Raw genomic sequence first — 17415 nt, 5'->3', positions numbered from 1 at the left:
TCTTTCATGTTAACTGTTTCCCCAGATCGCCATGTTTACTCAATTAGTGTTGGACTCTGTGTCAGTGATCATCATCCATTGCTATTTTAAAATGAATTTTGTTCTTGTCTAGGATATAACTCATATTCTCCTGAAGCCCTCTGGAGATACCTCACAGCACGCCATGATTGGCCCAGCATTATCCTGTGGATTGGAGAATTTCAGACCCAGAGCAGTTATGTTTCACTTGAGCAGAATAAATGGCCGCCTCTGACTGTTGATATTGTTGATCAGAATACTTGTTGCAACAACTACATGAGAAATGAAATTTTAGATAAGCTGGCCAGGTATTGTAACTGTTGTTGATGTTTAGTTGCTAAATCGTAGCCAGCTCTTTGTGACCTCATGGACTGTAGCCCATCAGGCTCCTCTGTCCGTGGGACTTCCCAGGCAAGAATACTGGAGTGGGTTGCCATTTCCTTCTCCGGGGGATCTTCCTGACCCAGGGATCGAACTCACATCCCCTGCACTGGCGTGCAGATTCGTAACCACTAGACCACTAGGGAGCCCTCCAGGTAGTTTTTAAAACTTAAGTGTAAAATCATAATGCTTTTAGAAGATAGGGAAGACTGTCTTCATGACCGTGGGATTAGGGGGTGCTTTCTAAGAGGCTTGGCGTGGGACAAAGGGAGATGACACTCCCTGAGACCAGGGGAACTGGCTGGTAGGACATGTGTCCCTCAGTGGACAGCGCTGGCCGGCCTGCTGCCGCACAGCACAGAGCGCGCCGAGGCGTCCCCATCCTCCCTTTTCCTTGATTTTTGTCTCCTAGCGGGGATCTTCATAGGTCAAGACAAAGCAAAGCAGAAGCCTGAGGGCACAAGACTCTTGTAGACCATCCCACTTAGGTGAGCGAGCCTCTAGGGACACACAGCAGGAGAGTAGAGCTTGGATCTGGCGAGGAAAGATATCGGCACACAGATAGTTCACAAAAGAGGAACCATACGTGACCAATAAATATCTGAGAAGATGCTCCTCATTTATAGTCACAGAAAGGGAAATTTATTTTACAGAAAATCTAGGAACAATGACTATCAAAGGTAGAATAGAAAAAATGTGGGATAATCATACAGCGGAACAATGGAAACTACCCAAGTGAAACTGTGACAGTGAAAACACGCTGCAGCTGTAGGTGTCGGCCTGGCCAAGCCGCACAGTGTTACCTGGGAGGAAGAAGCAACAGTGTGTCCAGGATGTTCCATTCATAGACGTCAAGTTTGAATAGCCAGAGCCAAATATTATTAATACTTCAGGCTACACACATGGGTAGTCAGACTATGTTGGTGAATGAAAGTAGGGAAAAAGTTATCATGGTAATCAGGATAGTGGTTACCTCTGTGGGCAGAAAAGCTCGTGTAAAAGGGGAGGAGTACTCCAAGGGCTTGCAGGTACGATGTCCAGTAATCGAGGTGGTGGCTGTGTGGTGTTTCTCTAAACTCCACATAATGCCTTCTGTTTGTACTCCTTTAATGGTATATGTGGACTTCTTTGGTGTCTCAGATGGTAAAGAATCTGCCTGAATGCGAGAGATCCAGGTTCGATTCCTGGGTCAGGAAGATCCCCTGGAGAAGGGAATGACTACCCACTCCAGTATTCATGCCTGTAGAATTCCATGGACAGAGGAGCCTGGCAGGCTACAGTCCATGGGGTCGCAAAGAGTCAGACACAACTGAGCAACTAAAACTTTGTCTTTCATGATGTATTAACAGTAAACTTATAAAGATATTTAAATGCAAATTTCTGTTCTTTAATAGTTGGTCTGTTTAAGTTACTCTTTATTGTGCTTTAATCTCTTAATGGTTTTGTTTGGATATTTTGGTGAATTCCTCTGTGTGTAAAGCATCTAGCTTCAAAAGCCACAGTGGGTTGTATAGTTCCAATCAAAAACAAACAGATAATTTTTGTTTGTAATTTAGATTAAGTAGTAATTTAGGAAGTAATTTAGTTTAGGGTTTTGAAGTGTTTAAGGTATTAGAGACTGTCATCACTGCCTTAAAATACTACAGTGTTGCAGAAGCCTTCATTGGAGACCAGCAAAAGACACGTTTCAGAGCATGTCTATGGGCAAGAATGGCAGTCTTGGTTCGTAAATACTCGTTTTTAACTAGTTGAGGTTACTTAACAATGGAGATGGTTAGGTCTGCTCTGAATCTAGCAACTTCTAAACTTGCCGTGTTTTATTTAAACCTTCCCAACAGGAATGGAATTTTTCTTACATCTGAGTTAGAAGACTTTGAACTCTTCCTTGTCAGACTGAACCGTGTTGGGGGTGTGATGCAGGACGCCCTCGCTGTTCAAAACTATAGGTCCAGAGAAGGGTGGGATTTCCACTCTCGCTTCATCCTCTATTGTTTGGAGCACGGTCTGCAGCATCTTCTTTATGTCTATCTGGACCATTACAAGTGAGTACTGAGAACGAAGCCTTCGTGTTCCCTCTTTCCGTATCACATCTGAATATGACTTTTAGGGAAATATTACACGTTCATGTGAGCAATACTGATCTTTTTGAAGTAGTTCCCCCACTCTAACATTTGGTGACGTCTTTTAGTTTAATACTCCATTCAACTAAATGCTTATCATGTGTTTTTTAAATGTTAATTATGTAACATCAATATTAACCTTTTAAATGATTGGATATATTAATTTATTAATATTTAATGCTTTAAAAGTTTAAAGGAGGGAAGATTCTAAAGGTTAACTTGGACTTTCATACCAAACAAATGCTACAGACTTTGACTTCATAGCCACTGCAGGGTATCTTAGACATGCTCTAAAGTTTATATTTAGGTAGTCAGACATCAGTATATATACTTACTTAAGATCAGCTGGCACAATCGTGTCTGTGGCCAGTGTTGCTTGCTGTTGGGTCAGTAATGATGATGACAGCGATAGTGAGCACTTCCAGCGTGTCTGGCACTGTTCTTAGTGCTTTAGGTGCACTATCTCACTTGACCTTCAGAAACTCCTGTGAGGTGGTTATTCACACCTCCATTTCATAGATGAGGGACCTGAGGCTTTGAGAGGGACCTAGTGCCTTGTTTAAGGTGCACAGCTAGTAAATGCTAAAGTTAGATTTAGTTATATTTGATTCCAGAACCCACATTCATCTGCGAATGAGAATATTTTTATTTATTTTGTGTAGAATAGGCTAGGAATTCAAGCAAAGGATGTATTTCTTGTTCATATCATTGAGGCCTACTTGAACACAGAAATATTTCCCCCAAAACTACTGGCAAGTGAGGGTTTAGAAGCCACATTTTCAGAGGCCCTGTTACTTTCAGAGGCCCTGTTACGACCCTTAACTGCTTAGTCCCCTCTTCTCTCGTAGTTATATAAAAGTTTTCAATCATCTCTTCAGCTTGAGAAAGAGCTTAAAGTATACAGGTATTCTGGTAATCTTATACAGCGTTGGTAAAATTTCATCATGGTAGGAAACACTTTAAGTGATATTATCTCTGTCTCTCGAGTTTTCTTTATTCCCAGATCATACGTAAGGCATATGAAAAACAGACTCTTATTGTTGTTTTTTAATGCTGACATCACCTGAGCAAACATGGTTGTAATTATCTCTTACTGTTTATGTTAATCAGATATTTTTTGTGTTTGTTTTATATACAGACTTAGTCCTCCAAATTGTCCTTTTTTGGGAAAAAAAGAATTACATGAGGCTCACCCTTGGTTTGAATTTTTAGTTCAGTGTCGACAAGTTTCCAGTAATTTAACAGGTATGGGTGTCCTGTGTTAAAACAGAAATTGCTTTAGATAAATAACCAGTCTTTTGAATGGAATTTAAATTGTAAACTCTTTAAATAAGTCATATAACTGTAGACAAATATTTGACCATAATCTAGACTCAAGCTTTATCTAAGAAGCAGGTGATGTATGGTATCTAATTCCTGTTTTAGTTTGCATTTTTATTGCTAATGAATTATATATATTTGTGTATCAGGCATTTATATTTTCTGCTTTGTAAGATAGTTATTCTGTCCATTTATCTGTTAGAGTCAGTATCTTGGGCTTCTCTATGAGCTCTTTGTTGAAGACATTAACTGTTAGGCTGTTGCCTTTTGTTTATTTCTCCTCTTGTTCATTAGTACCTTTCAGTTTTCCTTGTTTCCATTCCCTGAATGGAAGTTTTTATTCTTATGTAGACATCTATTTTTCTTTCCCTTTGTAATCTGATTTCCTATTGCTTTTACATTTAGAGAGTCCTTACTGTGGGTAGAGCTAAAAATTCATTTTCTTTCTTAGAATTAAATAATTCTTGTGTGTGTCTGAGTCACTGAGTCATGTCCTACTCTTTGCATCCCCATGGACTGTGGCCCTCCAGGCTCCTCTATTTATGGAGTTCTCCAGGCAAGAACACTGGCGTGGGTTACCATTTCCTTTCCCAAAGGATCGTCCTAATTCCGGGATTGAACCCGGGTCTCACACGTTGCAGGCGGATTCTCTAGCATATGAGCCGCCAGGGAAGCCCACGTGATTCTTAGCTTAGTGTTTCTCTCTCAAGGAGAAAAATGCGCTTTCTTATTTTTCAGATCCCAGACTGATCTTCCAGGCTAGCCTTGCAAATGCTCAGATACTGATTCCCAGCAACCAGGCCAGTGTCAGCAGTATGCTGTTGGAAGGACATACCCTCCTGGCCCTTGCTACCACAGTGTATGCCCCTGGGGGCGTCAGCCAGGTATGGACAGCACTTTCACATGTTATGGCAACCTAGGACTGATTATAAATTTAGCAGAAATACCTGTGGATCTTCTAGGTCTCAGTTGATTTAAAATGTAACCGCGTACCAGCATTTCATTAAAGAGTATGAAACAATAGTGAATTTTTAAGCTTTATGTCATATCCTCTTAAGTTGAAAGGAGACCGATCCAGTCAGCCCTCCATATCCAGGGGTTCTGCATCCACAGGTATGGAGGGGGCGACTGTACTACAGCATTTTATTTGAAGGACTTGAGGTCCTCAGATTTTGGTTATCTGTAAGGGTCTTGAAACCTATCCCCTGTGGATACAAGGGGCAACTGAATGTTGCATAGAGATTTTTTTTTCCCCCTTTATTTGCTCTCTGATAGCCCAGGTTTGTTTTTAGGATGGAATCAAGATGTAATTGCTCCTTGGAGTGAGTATACTTTGAATCTGTGGCTTGGGAATTATTCTCTATTATTTGACCTCTTTGAGAGCTAAAAAGGAAATCATAATTTTTAGCTACCCTTAAAAACTTTTATGAGGAAACCAGTGAAAATTTGCCCATCTCTGCTTTTTTGAAAGTGTAGCGTGGCTGGTTAGAGGGAACTTAAGAATGCTGCTAAACATCTAATCTGTAAGTTCCTTACTGATGCTAGCTTAATTTAATTCCACCTGTTTGAGATGATGCATATATATGATATATATCTTAACTTCATGGTTACTTATGCCTCTGTTTGTAATCAACCTGTTAGAAATTACTCATAGAATAACTTGAGACCTGAGAGAAAGAACCTAAGAGTCATCTAGTCTAGTAGGTGTTTTTCTTTTAAAATATTTACTATTTAATATCCAATTACATATTTAATGTTTTAAAATTTTGAATATTGTTATAACAGAGCCTGTTTGCAAATAGATTTCCTTATGCAGTTTGAAAGCCACTGGCCTAGCTGAACGTTCTTATTTTGTAGTTGAAGAAACTGAAGCCTGCCTGATCCTAAGTGTCCAGCCCAGGGCCACACAGCTAGTTTGTCCTAAGTCAGAGCTAGAGCTGTTAGCCTGTTACTCCTTGCATCTTATGAAAAAAGGACTTAAATTTGGAAAAGAGAAAAAACATGATTCTGTTATCACATTATCTGTCTTTTTATTTAGGTTGTTCAGAATGGAGAAACTGAGAACTCTCTGAAGAAAGTAGATCCCCAGCTGCTGAAGATGGCATTGACTCCTTACCCAAAGCTTAAAGCTGCTCTGTTCCCACAGTACACCACCCTTAGTGTCCTGCCTCCCGACATCACACTCTACCACCTCATTCAGGTACAGCACTGAGACATAGCAGCTAGGGTTCAGCCAGAGTGGAAGAGAGAGACCATTCTGGGTCTTCCAGGTAAGGTGGCCTGTGCGTGCTCAGTCATTTTCGACTGTGACCCCCGTGAACTATAACCCACCAGGCTCCTTTGTCCATGGGATTCTCCAGGCGAGAACGCTGGAGTGGATTGCCATTCCCTTCTCCGGAGGGTCTTCCCAACCCAGGGGTCAGACTTGTGTCTCCTGCATTGGCAGGCGGGTTCTTGACTACTGTAACACCTGCGAAGCCGGAGTCTTCCATGTGTAGGCCATGTAATGTAGGAAATTACTTAGAACGATAGCAAAAGAGAGAAGCCAAGTGTGTCATGATGAGACAACCTCAAAATTGACAAAGATGGATGTCATCAACACCCCTAAGGCTGCCGGAAAGTGGTGTTACTGAGTCCAGCAGTGGGAGCCTCTCTGAGAGACACACTCAGAGCCAGGCTGCCTGCTGGGGGCTTGGAAAAGAATGTAGGGCTGGAACCTTGTGGGAGATGCTCCAGAAAACACAGAAGGGGAAAGCGTCTCAGTCCCTCCCCTCTTCCCACCTTCACTCTCTCGTGGCCAAATGTGTCTGGCAGCCAAAGCGCGGGTGAGCTTGGGAAACGCCGCTGTCCGGTTCAGGGCAGAGCATGGGAAGGGTGGACGTGGGTGGGAGGGCAGACAGGGTCGGCCAGCATCCTGGTCTGCTCACTGAGAGCTGCTCATGCCACCACTGGTAAACGTCTCTCTCCCCTCAATGAATAGGGCTGTTCGTTTAAGTCACCTTTTTCAGGACAAAGACTTCTTCAAGAATGTGAGAGAGCTACAAACTGTACCCAGAAAAATTGCATATAATTTTGCTTATATTTCAAAGGAATTCACAGGTTCCCTGAAACCTATTGAGGGATCCTCAATTAAGAACACTGTCTTGACAGAAAAGGACAAAATTCTGAAAAGCAGTTATCCGTCAATTAAAAATTGAAGGATATCAGTCCTTCAATTTAAAACTTAATCTTTTAAAAAAAGAACACTTTCTTTTGATCATTTCTCATTTTAGAAGGCTTTTGCTTTTTTTCCTGAGTACAGATATTCTCATAGTGTCTTCAGTTAAACGTAAACCTTATAATCCTGTAAAAATATAAACCCTCTTACCCTAAAGTGAAAATTTTACAGACCTGTGCTACTAAAAATGTGGTGGACCCCAGGCCTGCGTGAGTCTGCGGACTACTTGCTGCTGATATGTGTCAGCGGGGTTTTTTGGTTTGTTTTTGATGTAGCAAAACTTTCTTGAAGGAAGCAGTCAGCTAGATTTATATTGATCACAGGCATCTTATCTCATTGCAGAAATGAGATAAATGGTTACATAGATACAAGTGGATTACATAAAAGCATAAAAAATACATGTTTTACTACATAAAGTGGATCCCATCAGCCTAAAACAGAAGTGGTTTCCAGTTGTTGTTCTGTTTTCAGGTTGAAGCAATTTGTTAGTCCTGTTGTTGTAGGAAAAGTGTTCCCTCTTCACTAGACCCCAAGATTCTCCCTTCATCTAAAGTTAGAGTTGCTTTGGAATTCCCCGGTGCTCCAGTGGTTAGGACTTGGCACTTTCACTGCCGTGGCCCAGGTTTAATCCCTCGTTGGGACCTTAGAATAAATGAATGAATGAATTGAAGCGCACTCCCATAAATAATCTCACACACACACACAGACACACACACACACACACACACACACACACACACACAAATAGAATTAGAGCTGCTCTTTTCCCCGCCATCCAAATCTGGGCCTGATAGCTCTGCTGTCTCCTGCATCGCCCTCTGTCCCCGTCGCGCAGGCTGCTCGCCGTCTGCTCAGCCCTCGGCCCCGCATTTCAGGCAGCCAGTGCTCCCTGCTCACGGGTCCTCTCTGGCTGGCCTGGCCTTAGTCTGTCTGTCTCTGGTGGTGGCATTGCTGCTTTGGCCATCGCATCGCTTTAGCCCGTGGCCTGGCTGTCTCTTTCCTGACCTGCTGCAGCGCACCTTGTTGTATTTATGGTGGCATTTTCTAGCCACTTGGTCCTCTTTCCTCTGATTCCAAAGCATTTATAAAGCCCATTTTTATATTGGAATTGTTGCTGGTTCTAGCAAAAGACAGTAAACTTTGGAGACAAAATTTGAAATGAAGAGAGTCTTTAAAAGAAACATAGCCAGTTCTGTTTTTATTAAAGTAGAAAAATGTCTCATACCCTCTTTTTCGTTTGTAGCTGTTTTCAAAGAATTTATATCTAGAAAGATGGGAAGTTTTTAATTGCCGTGGAAAGGGAAGCAGACTGAAAGAGAGAAGCTCTTTCATGTGATTTAGTTTACTTTAGAATCAGTTAACTTTCAACTCTGATTTGACCTCTCCCCTTTTTCAGTCATTGTTGCCCTTTGATCCCAGCAGATTGTTTGGCTGGCAGTCTGCCAACACATTGGCTATAGGAGGTAAGTCATTATGTATTCTTCTTGCTTTAGAAGCGTTTCAGCAGTGTTGACAGTAGAGGATCATTTATGTAAAGCCAATCTAGCTTTCTCATACTTTCTATCTTAAAAATAGAAACGTAAAAAAACTGGCGTGCCTTTCTGCAGTTGAAGTATAGCTGATTTGCAACATCATGTTAGTTTCAGGTGTACAGCACTATGCTCCAGCTATATGCTCTTTTTCAGATTCTTCTCCCTTACAGGTCATCACAGAATATTCAGTGTGGCGCCCTGTGCTATGCAGCAGGCCATTGTTGGTTCTCGGTTTTACTTGTCGTAGTATGTATGTGTTACTCCAGCCCGATTCACCCCCTCCCTGCCCGCCTCCCTGTTGGTGACTGTAAGTGTGCTTTCAATGTGTCAGTCTCTTTCTGTTTTGTAAATAAGTTCGTTTGTAGCATTTTTTTAGATTCCACATCTAAGCGATATGCTATTTGTCTTTGTCTGGCTATATCACTTAGTGTGATAGCCTCTAGGTCCACCCATGTTGCCGCTGCAGATGGCACCATTTCATTATTTTCATGGCTGAGTAGGATTCTGTTGTACATATATACGCGTGTGTACATATGTACATATATATCTCTCACATCTTCCATTACGTGTGTGTATATGTATATATGCACACACATATTTTCTGCTGTGTGAGAGTGTGTCTGTGTGTGTGTGTGTCTGTGTGTGTGTCTGTGTGTGTGTGTGTGTGGCGTCTTCTTTATCCGGCCACTGTTGATGGACATGAGGGTTGCCTCCCTGTTGGAAATGGTGCTGCTGCAGTGGGCGTCGGGATCATTCTGTGTTCGTTCTCTGCAGACACATGCCCAGGAGTGGGGTTACTGGATCTTGTGGTAACTCTGATTTTAGTTTTCTTCAGTAACCTCCATACCGTTCTGCATGGTGGCTGTTCCAGTTTACATTCTCACCAACTGTGTAGGAGGGTTCCTTTTTCTCCACACTCTCTCTAGCATTTATTATTTGATGATGGCCTTTCTGACCAGAGTGACTTGATAGCTCATTGTAGTTTTAATGGGAAACATTTTATAGAAAACTGAATTGAAAACATACTTCGAGTTAAAAGTCATGAGGTCACTAGTGCTGTACTTGCTGGGAAATGTAATATAGACTTTCTGCTTAAATTTCTCCCTCTCCAGAAATCCTTGTTCACTTGCAATATAGTATTAATATTATAAAGGTTAAAAGCGTAGGTGTTTTTAACATCAGACAGGTCTTGGCTCTACCATGTAATAGCTGTATGACCTTGGGCAACTGATTTAACCTCTCGTCAGTTTTCCCTGAAATAAGGTAAGTGACAGTGCCTTCCTTACACGTCACGAGACGCGTTTAAAAAGCTCTTAGATGGTAAGCACCAGGTGTGCACACACTACCATCCTCTCTAGACCGTAAACATTTCCCTCATTTTTTGTGTGCCATCCCTTAACTCTGCTTTTTCTGTTTCTTTTTCGCTTACTCATTGTGAGTTAGCTTTCAATATCACATTACCTGTGTTGCCTCTGCCTGTATTACTGTAAAGTAGGATTCAAATCTGTACTTTTCGCATAATACCTACCCTATAAATAGTTACTGATGTACCTAAAATGCATTTTCTGACATGTCAGGTTTATAAGTTCTAATTCCGGTGTACTGGATTTACCTGGTGCGCAGCCCAGCGCTGGGCCTGAGGGGGACATTCAGCTGGCCTTCGCTCAGTGCAGGATGAGGCAGTGTTGCTGCATCTTCAAGTGAGAACGTTCCTTCTGGTCTCAGTGAGGGTCCTGGAGAGCAGGCAGAATCCCCTGTGCGGGTTCCGGTGGCTCCAGCTCCGCCCGTTAGCCGGAGTCCTGACGTCCTGGCGAGTATGGAGCACTCGACCAGGAGCACTAGGGGAGCTAGGAGGGAGCTGAAGGCCTGTTCCCTGCCTTGTTTTTAGAAGTTTAAAACATTTTTGAAGAAATAAAGCACAAATTAAATGAAATAATTCTTATGAAGGTGTAATACAGATGGTTTAAATTGGAGGGTTGTATCTAACTAGAATGCGTGCTTCTCTTTTCATACGGTGTCACCACGGAAAGTGACCGTAAGGCGACTGCATGGTAATTTGGCTCTTGCAGCAGGTCAGAGAAAACTTTCCCTTACACAAAACCTCCATACTGGCCCCCCAAACCACTAAAAAATTCAGGGTCTTATTTGAATAAAAACCCAAGTTTGGGGACTTCCCTTGTGGTTCAGTGGTTAAGACTCCACACTTGCGCTGCAAGAGGCACGGGTTCAATCCCTAGTCAGGGAACTAAGATCCCACATGCTGTGCTGTGTGACCCAACAAAAAAAAAAAAACAAAGACTCAGATTTGTTCGTTTGGCTCTATGTGCACTCTGTAAATGATGAACGAATGAATGAATGAATGGTTCTACATGCAATCTTAAGTTACCAAAATCAATCTGCTCTTACAAAGAATACAGGTAAGACGTGACAGTTTTTTAATCTCGAGGGAGGTGTAATTTTAAGGAATAGCTTTGTAAGATGATGGGCTCCTCTAAAGTCTTCAAATCTTTTTTTAATTAAGAGCCTAGTCAGAATGTAAAAATTTCTTTGGAATTGCATGGGAGGATACAGTTTTACTTCAGCTTTGAACTATGAAAATAAGAGCAGATGCACTGTTTTCCAGAAATGGTTCCTTACAGTTCAAAATATTTTATCTCCTTTTTAAAATAGGTCTTTAGTGGTTAAGAAGCAATTAAAGATTAGGGCTTGATAGGAACAATTATTTCATATGAACTTTCCACATCCACATATCTTTTGACTTCATATTTCTCTAAAAAGAGAAAAAATGTTTTTTCTGCTTTTTCCATGGGCGCAGAGGAACTTTGAAACACTCTCTGCTGGTCTTAGAAAGATGGTATAATGTAGATAATAAGGTGCTCATGAATACAACAACAGAAACAAAAGTAGCTATAATAAAAGATTATTAGGGTGTTAATGTGGAGAAAAGAATATTCTTCTCAGTATTGGAAAAGGTACAATGCATTGGTCTTGGTGAATAGAGGATTCGTATAAATATGATACGAAGGCGTTCACTGTGTAATGAGCTGTGTGAATGAATTGAAAAGCTCTGTTTGCTGATCATTAACAGATTTTGTAGTTAAAGGGTTATTGCCAATGTGAACTTAAAGAATCATCAAATACAGAATTACAGCATCTAAGATAAGAAGTTCAATAGGTTTACAACATAATGTATAGGTTTTTATGTGGCTTCTGAGGCACACATTTTTGTGTAAAATGAGGGCTACTGCTCCACATTAAAGTAAAATTATTACATTTTGGTGGTTCAGAGTGATACACAGTGGTACAAAATGATGATAGCGACCAGGTTTCTTTCACCGTTGCCAACTTAAGTTTTCCACGTGCCGATCTGAAGTTAATCATGGTGAGGTGCAGAGGATTAACGTTGCTTCACTTTCCCCCAGATGCAGCGAGTCAGCTCCCACATTTCTCTAGCCCTGACCTGGTTGGTAAATACGCTGTAGTAGAGCGTCTGAATTACGCTTATTATTTACGTCATGGGCGGCCGTCATTTGCGTTTGGTACTTTCCTGGTTCAGGAATTAACCAAGAGCAAGACCCCCAAGCAGCTGTGAGTATTTAAAACATAATTGATACTCTTAAAAGCATATTTGTGTATTTTTATACATGCGTTTATAAAAACCTACTGGAAACATACCACAGTTGGTCATTTTATTTTTCATTTGTACTTTTCTGTATACCCTAGGATTCTCGCACTTAATCTTACTTTGTGAATAGGAAAAAGATTAAAATATATTTTTAAATATCATAAATATATCCTAGAATCATGTCTTTAAAAATTGAACCAGGAGCTTGCCTAATGTTAGCAGTTTCAAAGAGGGAATTCTATAAGATGTCAATTCTGCATTTAAGATCTTGGTCTTTTATAATTCACTTTTGTAAAGAACAGAATTGGGAGGAGTATTTGATATAATCAGTAGCTAAATACAGATTTAGTATGTTGGTTTATTTTATAGGTAACTAATGCATCTTTATGGTAAAATATTCAAGTAAATCAGAAGGGTGAAAAATGAAAAAGTTTTATCTCTCAGCTTCAATTCTATTGTACATAGTAAAAATAAGCATGGTTAATTTCTTGTGTATCTTTCCTTTGAATTTTTCTATTCATATAAAAGAACATATATGAGTCCTTTAAAATGCATGAGCTTTATGATGTCACGCTTTAGGTGCCATTAATTTTCTTGGTAGTTTGTGCACATGCTTACAATTACTAAGACCACAGGCTGACAGTCTTTCATAAATTCTATTCCATGTTCCCCTGAATGAAGTTGGAAGCAAAAATTACTTGGACTATGAATAGGTGTTTTAGGAAAAGGTGAAATATAAAGGGTTAGGGAGCTGTGGAGCCAGAAGACAGCTGAAACTCCCAAGAACCTGAGTGGATGGAACAAGGAGTGGAAGAAAGCGGGGGCGGGGCGGGGGAGGGGGAGTCACGCGGTCACTGGTGCATCGGGTATCACTGATGCAGTTGCATCTGCTTTTCCTGGTGAGAAAAAAGTTTCACGTGCTGATGTGATTTTTGATTCCTTTCTTTCTCAGGATCCAGCAAGTAGGCAGTGAAGCCTATGGTTTAGGGCTCTCCTGCTTCCATATGTCTTCAATAGGAGCCGCCTGTGTGTGCTTCTTAGAATTGCTTGGTCTCGACAGCCTCAAGCTCAGAGTTGATATGAAAGTGGCCAATATAATTTTGAACTACAAGTGTGGAAGTGAAGATGCTCGGTACGACTCTATCAGAGAGTCTCTAGGTATAGCACCTTTATGTCGTTTGTTTTGTTTAAAGGACAAGGGACAAATAGGTCTAAAGCATTGAATTGTGAGTGGTTGGGGAACAGTTATCTTCTGTTTCATCCTTTTTCTGCAGAATGTTTGTACTTTATCTCATTTCTTTGGGCCTTTAATGGGTTTCTGAAATGTCTCTGGGCCACACTTTCCTGGAAGAAGTGCCCAGTCCCTGGAATCCCCTGGCAGCCCAGTGGTTGGGGCTGGATTTCCCTGCAGTGGCCCAGGGCTGATCCCTGTGTGAGGAGCTAAGATCCTGCACACCTTGCCTTGTGGCCAAGAAAGAGGCAGTGCCCAGTTCCTGGCCGTGCTTTTCTCTTGACCGTGTTGTGTTGTTTAAATTTCTTACAGCTGAAAAGCTGTCTAAACTTGCTGTGGGGGAGAGGGCAGCCACAGAAGAGTTGCTTGTTCTCTTAGAAGAAGGCATGTGGACCGGCATGCAGCAGCAGGAAGCACAGAGGTGTGTGAGCTGCAGCCCCCGCCTCTCTCTCAGGAGACTGGGCCGTTCAGTCTGCATTTGCCTAGTGTTTCTTCTCTCAGATGCTTTTGCCAGTCCCCCTAGACCTTATCTTCTTCCTCATGTAGCCTATTTTAATGCATCTTGCCATCAGTGAAAGGAGAAGGAAGGTGATGATTCCTTCTTTAGAGAGGGTTCCCGAGAGCTGGAGGGGAGCTTTGCCTTTCCCAGGGCCCTGCTGGTCTGAGACGTCTCCACTGTTAACATGTCAGAATCGGGTGCAGGATGGGTCTCACAAAATTTGACTTTAAGTGATGTCCTTGATTTTTTTTTTCTTGCTAATATATATCAACTGATAATGGAAGGTGAGGTGACCATCTTTCCACAAAATCCCCTCTTTACACGTTGATGTCATGTTTCCTCTCTGCTGTCCACTGGAGCTGACCCTGCCACCCCAGCCTGGGTGCACCCTCCTGTCCCTCCCGTCACTGACCGTGTGCTCAGCAGGTACCCTCCCCTTAGCGAGGAAGTCCAGGTGCCTGTCAGGCCTCCCTCTGACACTCTGAAGGGAGTCATGCAAGAGAATTAGGCACTCAGGTTCTCGAGGGACTGTTTTCTCAGTTCTCCTGAAGACGCTACATTGCATAGCTGGTTTGACAGACGCTTGGTTGGTACTGGCGTGGGGGCCGGGGGCGGGGCGGGGGGGGAGGAATTTTGCCAGTATGCTGAGAAAGCTGTTGTGCATTATGGATGAAAGTTCTTTTTTCAAAGCCTTCTAGTAAATATTTGGTGTTTGTTGAAAGGCATTTTAGAGAATATACTGTAGTTAAATTTATTTTTTGCTAAGTTTCCAGTTTAAAGCTGTATTTTAACAAGTTCTTTCCCTCTTACCCCCATATCCACTCCCAATTACAAGGTTGTCCAGTGGATCCAGCAGCCAGTGGGCGTTAGTGGCACAGTTCTGCAGGCTCCACAATATGAAGCCAAGCACATCTTACCTTAGAGAGTGTGCCAGAGCAAATGATTGGCTACAGTTTATTATCCACAGCCAGCTCCATAGTCACCACCCAGAGGAGGTAAGCCACCGGTTGCTCCTGGTTATTAAAGAAGAGGAAATTGGAGCACTTGTCAGAAGACAGTGTTCTTTCTGCCGTATATCATAAGCTTTTGTTTGCTGTGGTGGCTATTTTTACTGAGATTTCTGTGGGTTGGCTTCAGACAAAGGACTAGTCATCACTACTAAAGAGCTGAAGAAGAGTTTGTGTGACTCTAGATTGAATCTGGAAACTCACTCAGACATAACAAATGACTTTAAAATTGTGTGGTCACTTCTGATATACAGCGGTCACTTCTGACAGTTCGGGGTGAGAACGAGCAAGTCTGCCTCTTTGTCCGACGTTTTTAGCTGCAGCTGAAATTGGAATTTGGTTGTCTTATTTGGTCATCATCTGACATGCTTTTTAGGTGAAATATCTTCTCCAGCATTTCAGCCCTGTTCTTCAGGACCACTTAAGACTGGCTTTTGAGAACTTGCCCTCAGTGTCCAGCTCCAGAATGGACAGTGACCAAGTCTGCAGCACGTCCTCCCAGGAACTCCAGAGACACAAAGAAGAGACGACGAATTTCTTTCAGCTTCTGCTTCAGTGTTCAGAGGTGCCAGGCTCCTGGTGCTGGCTGCTGAGAGAAGCAGTGAGACAAAAGGCCCCAGTCCTTAGTGTCCTGGCCTCGTGTCTCCAGGTGAGACTCTCAAAAAGCCTAAATTAAGGACTCAGAGGGCTGGAGAAAACGCTGAAAGGAGACAGAGAAGGCTGGCGTCAGGGAGGCTGCGAGGCAAGGGCAGTGAGGCGCCAGCATGGGCTTGCAGGTCACTGACACCTGTGCTCCTCCCGCTTAGGCCCCGGGCCATCTCGTTCACTTCGCTGTGGCTTAATGTTCAGTAACTTAAGCGGTCAGAGCCTCGACTCCGGGCTGGCAGTCACAGAGAAGGGTGCCTTGGTGGGCCGACCTCCTCTGTGTCTTGAGCAGGACGGGGGACGCTCGGAACGGTCCCTTGGTCAGCAGGTCTGTGGAGGACAGGCCTGTTTTCTTACACATAGTGCTTCCCTGACCCCCACATAGAGCCCCTCAGGCTTTTGGCCTGGTCTACTCTTACTCTGCAGGGCAGCTTATAATAGTCCCTTGGTTGTTCATTAGAGTTTGTTTCATGTCGGAAGGCTTTTCAAGTCATCTTAACCAATGTAGTGAGGTGACTTGTTCTCAGCCGGGAATACCCATCTGTGGTTGTAGCGTTGCTGGAAGCTCCCTCAGGCAGGCAGTCCGTGCCTAGTCATCCCTTGCTCTGAAGAGTTTTCTCCGCTGGCAGGATGCCAGTGCTGTCTCTTGCCTCTGTGTCTGGATCATCGCCTCTGTCGAGCCCCACGTTGCCGCTGAAGCAGGGGGACCCCTTCATGACTCAGTGGAGGGCCACGTCTGGGGCCTGGAGGACCTCTCCGTCATCTGGAGGACATTGCTGACAAGGCAGAAGATCAGGACTCTGATCCGAGGCTTCCAGCTTTTCTTGAAGGTGATGTTGGTTCATTGCTTTCCTCAGTTTAAAGGCCTTACTCCAGAATATCCACCGTTGGCTTTTTCAGTTAGTCCTGTCCCTGGGTGATTTTTTTTTTTTTTTCCCCAAGCCAAAAATAGATAATGATACTAGAACTATCACTTATTTAGCAAAGTGCTTTCTATGTATCATTTTAGTTGATTCTTACAATAATCCTGTGTAAAGTAGTTTTTATAAGGATGTTATGAAGTGATATTATCCTCATTTTAGAGAGTGATATACCAAGGCTCACAGAGCTTAAGAAACATGCCCAGGGTCTCAAAATGCTTTAGTAAATTGTTTACTTATGGTTCAGATCCATACTCTCTAATTCAAAAACTCCTATCCTCTGAACAGAACGCTCCCATCGAAGTGATGGAAGTGTGTTGGCTGATGCCACAGACAGGCGGTAGTTAGCAGGTCAGTGGAGGGCCACGGGGTCTTGGCGGCACCAGCGGAGCATCCGCTGCTCGTGTGTGGTGGACCAGGCACAGGACAGGCAGAAAATGGGCTGCTGAGTAGGTGTGCCTGGCCTGAGGTCTTTTTTCCGAAGGAAATATAAATTTAATTTCTGTTCTTTTTAACATAGATGATGTCACTTTACTATGAAGCTTTGTTAACAGTTTTGTTTTACTATAACCTCTCTTGTATTGGCATTATTCATTGAGAAAACAGTATTAAATTTCAGGATTTTGTAACTTCATTCAAACTCTTCCTCAAAGGATTCCCCACTCCTCTTGATGATGGAGATATATGAACTCTGTATGTTCTTCAAGAATTATAAGGAGGCTGAAGCTAAACTTGTGGAGTTCCAGCAGAGCCTTGAAACTGTAAGTTGGAATTACAGTAATCTTTCTCACTGACCTGAAATTGACTACAGTGGCCTCTTGTCTGCTCAGAGTCAGGATATGACAACAGTTGAATAGCTATTAACGTGGCCTGATTCATACTGGACCCTTTGTACCGCTC

At 42.6% G+C, this 17415-nt stretch overlaps 1 protein-coding gene across 2 annotated transcripts in view; it reads left to right on the top strand.

Moving 5' to 3' along the window:
• Positions 1–17415, top strand: part of SPG11 (SPG11 vesicle trafficking associated, spatacsin) — a 74732-nt gene that overhangs the window by 25593 nt on the left and 31724 nt on the right. For both annotated transcript variants that reach the window (XM_042252881.1, XM_027972144.2), the window contains exons 15-27: positions 113–326; positions 2238–2441; positions 3658–3764; positions 4578–4723; positions 5878–6039; positions 8453–8519; positions 12011–12176; positions 13166–13371; positions 13757–13865; positions 14779–14938; positions 15327–15599; positions 16225–16425; positions 17169–17276. In XM_042252881.1, coding sequence (XP_042108815.1) covers positions 113–326; positions 2238–2441; positions 3658–3764; positions 4578–4723; positions 5878–6039; positions 8453–8519; positions 12011–12176; positions 13166–13371; positions 13757–13865; positions 14779–14938; positions 15327–15599; positions 16225–16425; positions 17169–17276 — 2123 coding nt within the window. The remainder of the gene's footprint in view (positions 1–112; positions 327–2237; positions 2442–3657; positions 3765–4577; positions 4724–5877; positions 6040–8452; positions 8520–12010; positions 12177–13165; positions 13372–13756; positions 13866–14778; positions 14939–15326; positions 15600–16224; positions 16426–17168; positions 17277–17415) is intronic.

This window comes from Ovis aries, chromosome 7 (genome assembly GCF_016772045.2).
Source record: "Ovis aries strain OAR_USU_Benz2616 breed Rambouillet chromosome 7, ARS-UI_Ramb_v3.0, whole genome shotgun sequence".
Taxonomy (NCBI): Eukaryota; Metazoa; Chordata; class Mammalia; order Artiodactyla; family Bovidae; genus Ovis; species Ovis aries.
Note: the sequence above shows the minus strand (reverse complement) of the source record. Positions and strands in the feature narration are given on the sequence as shown.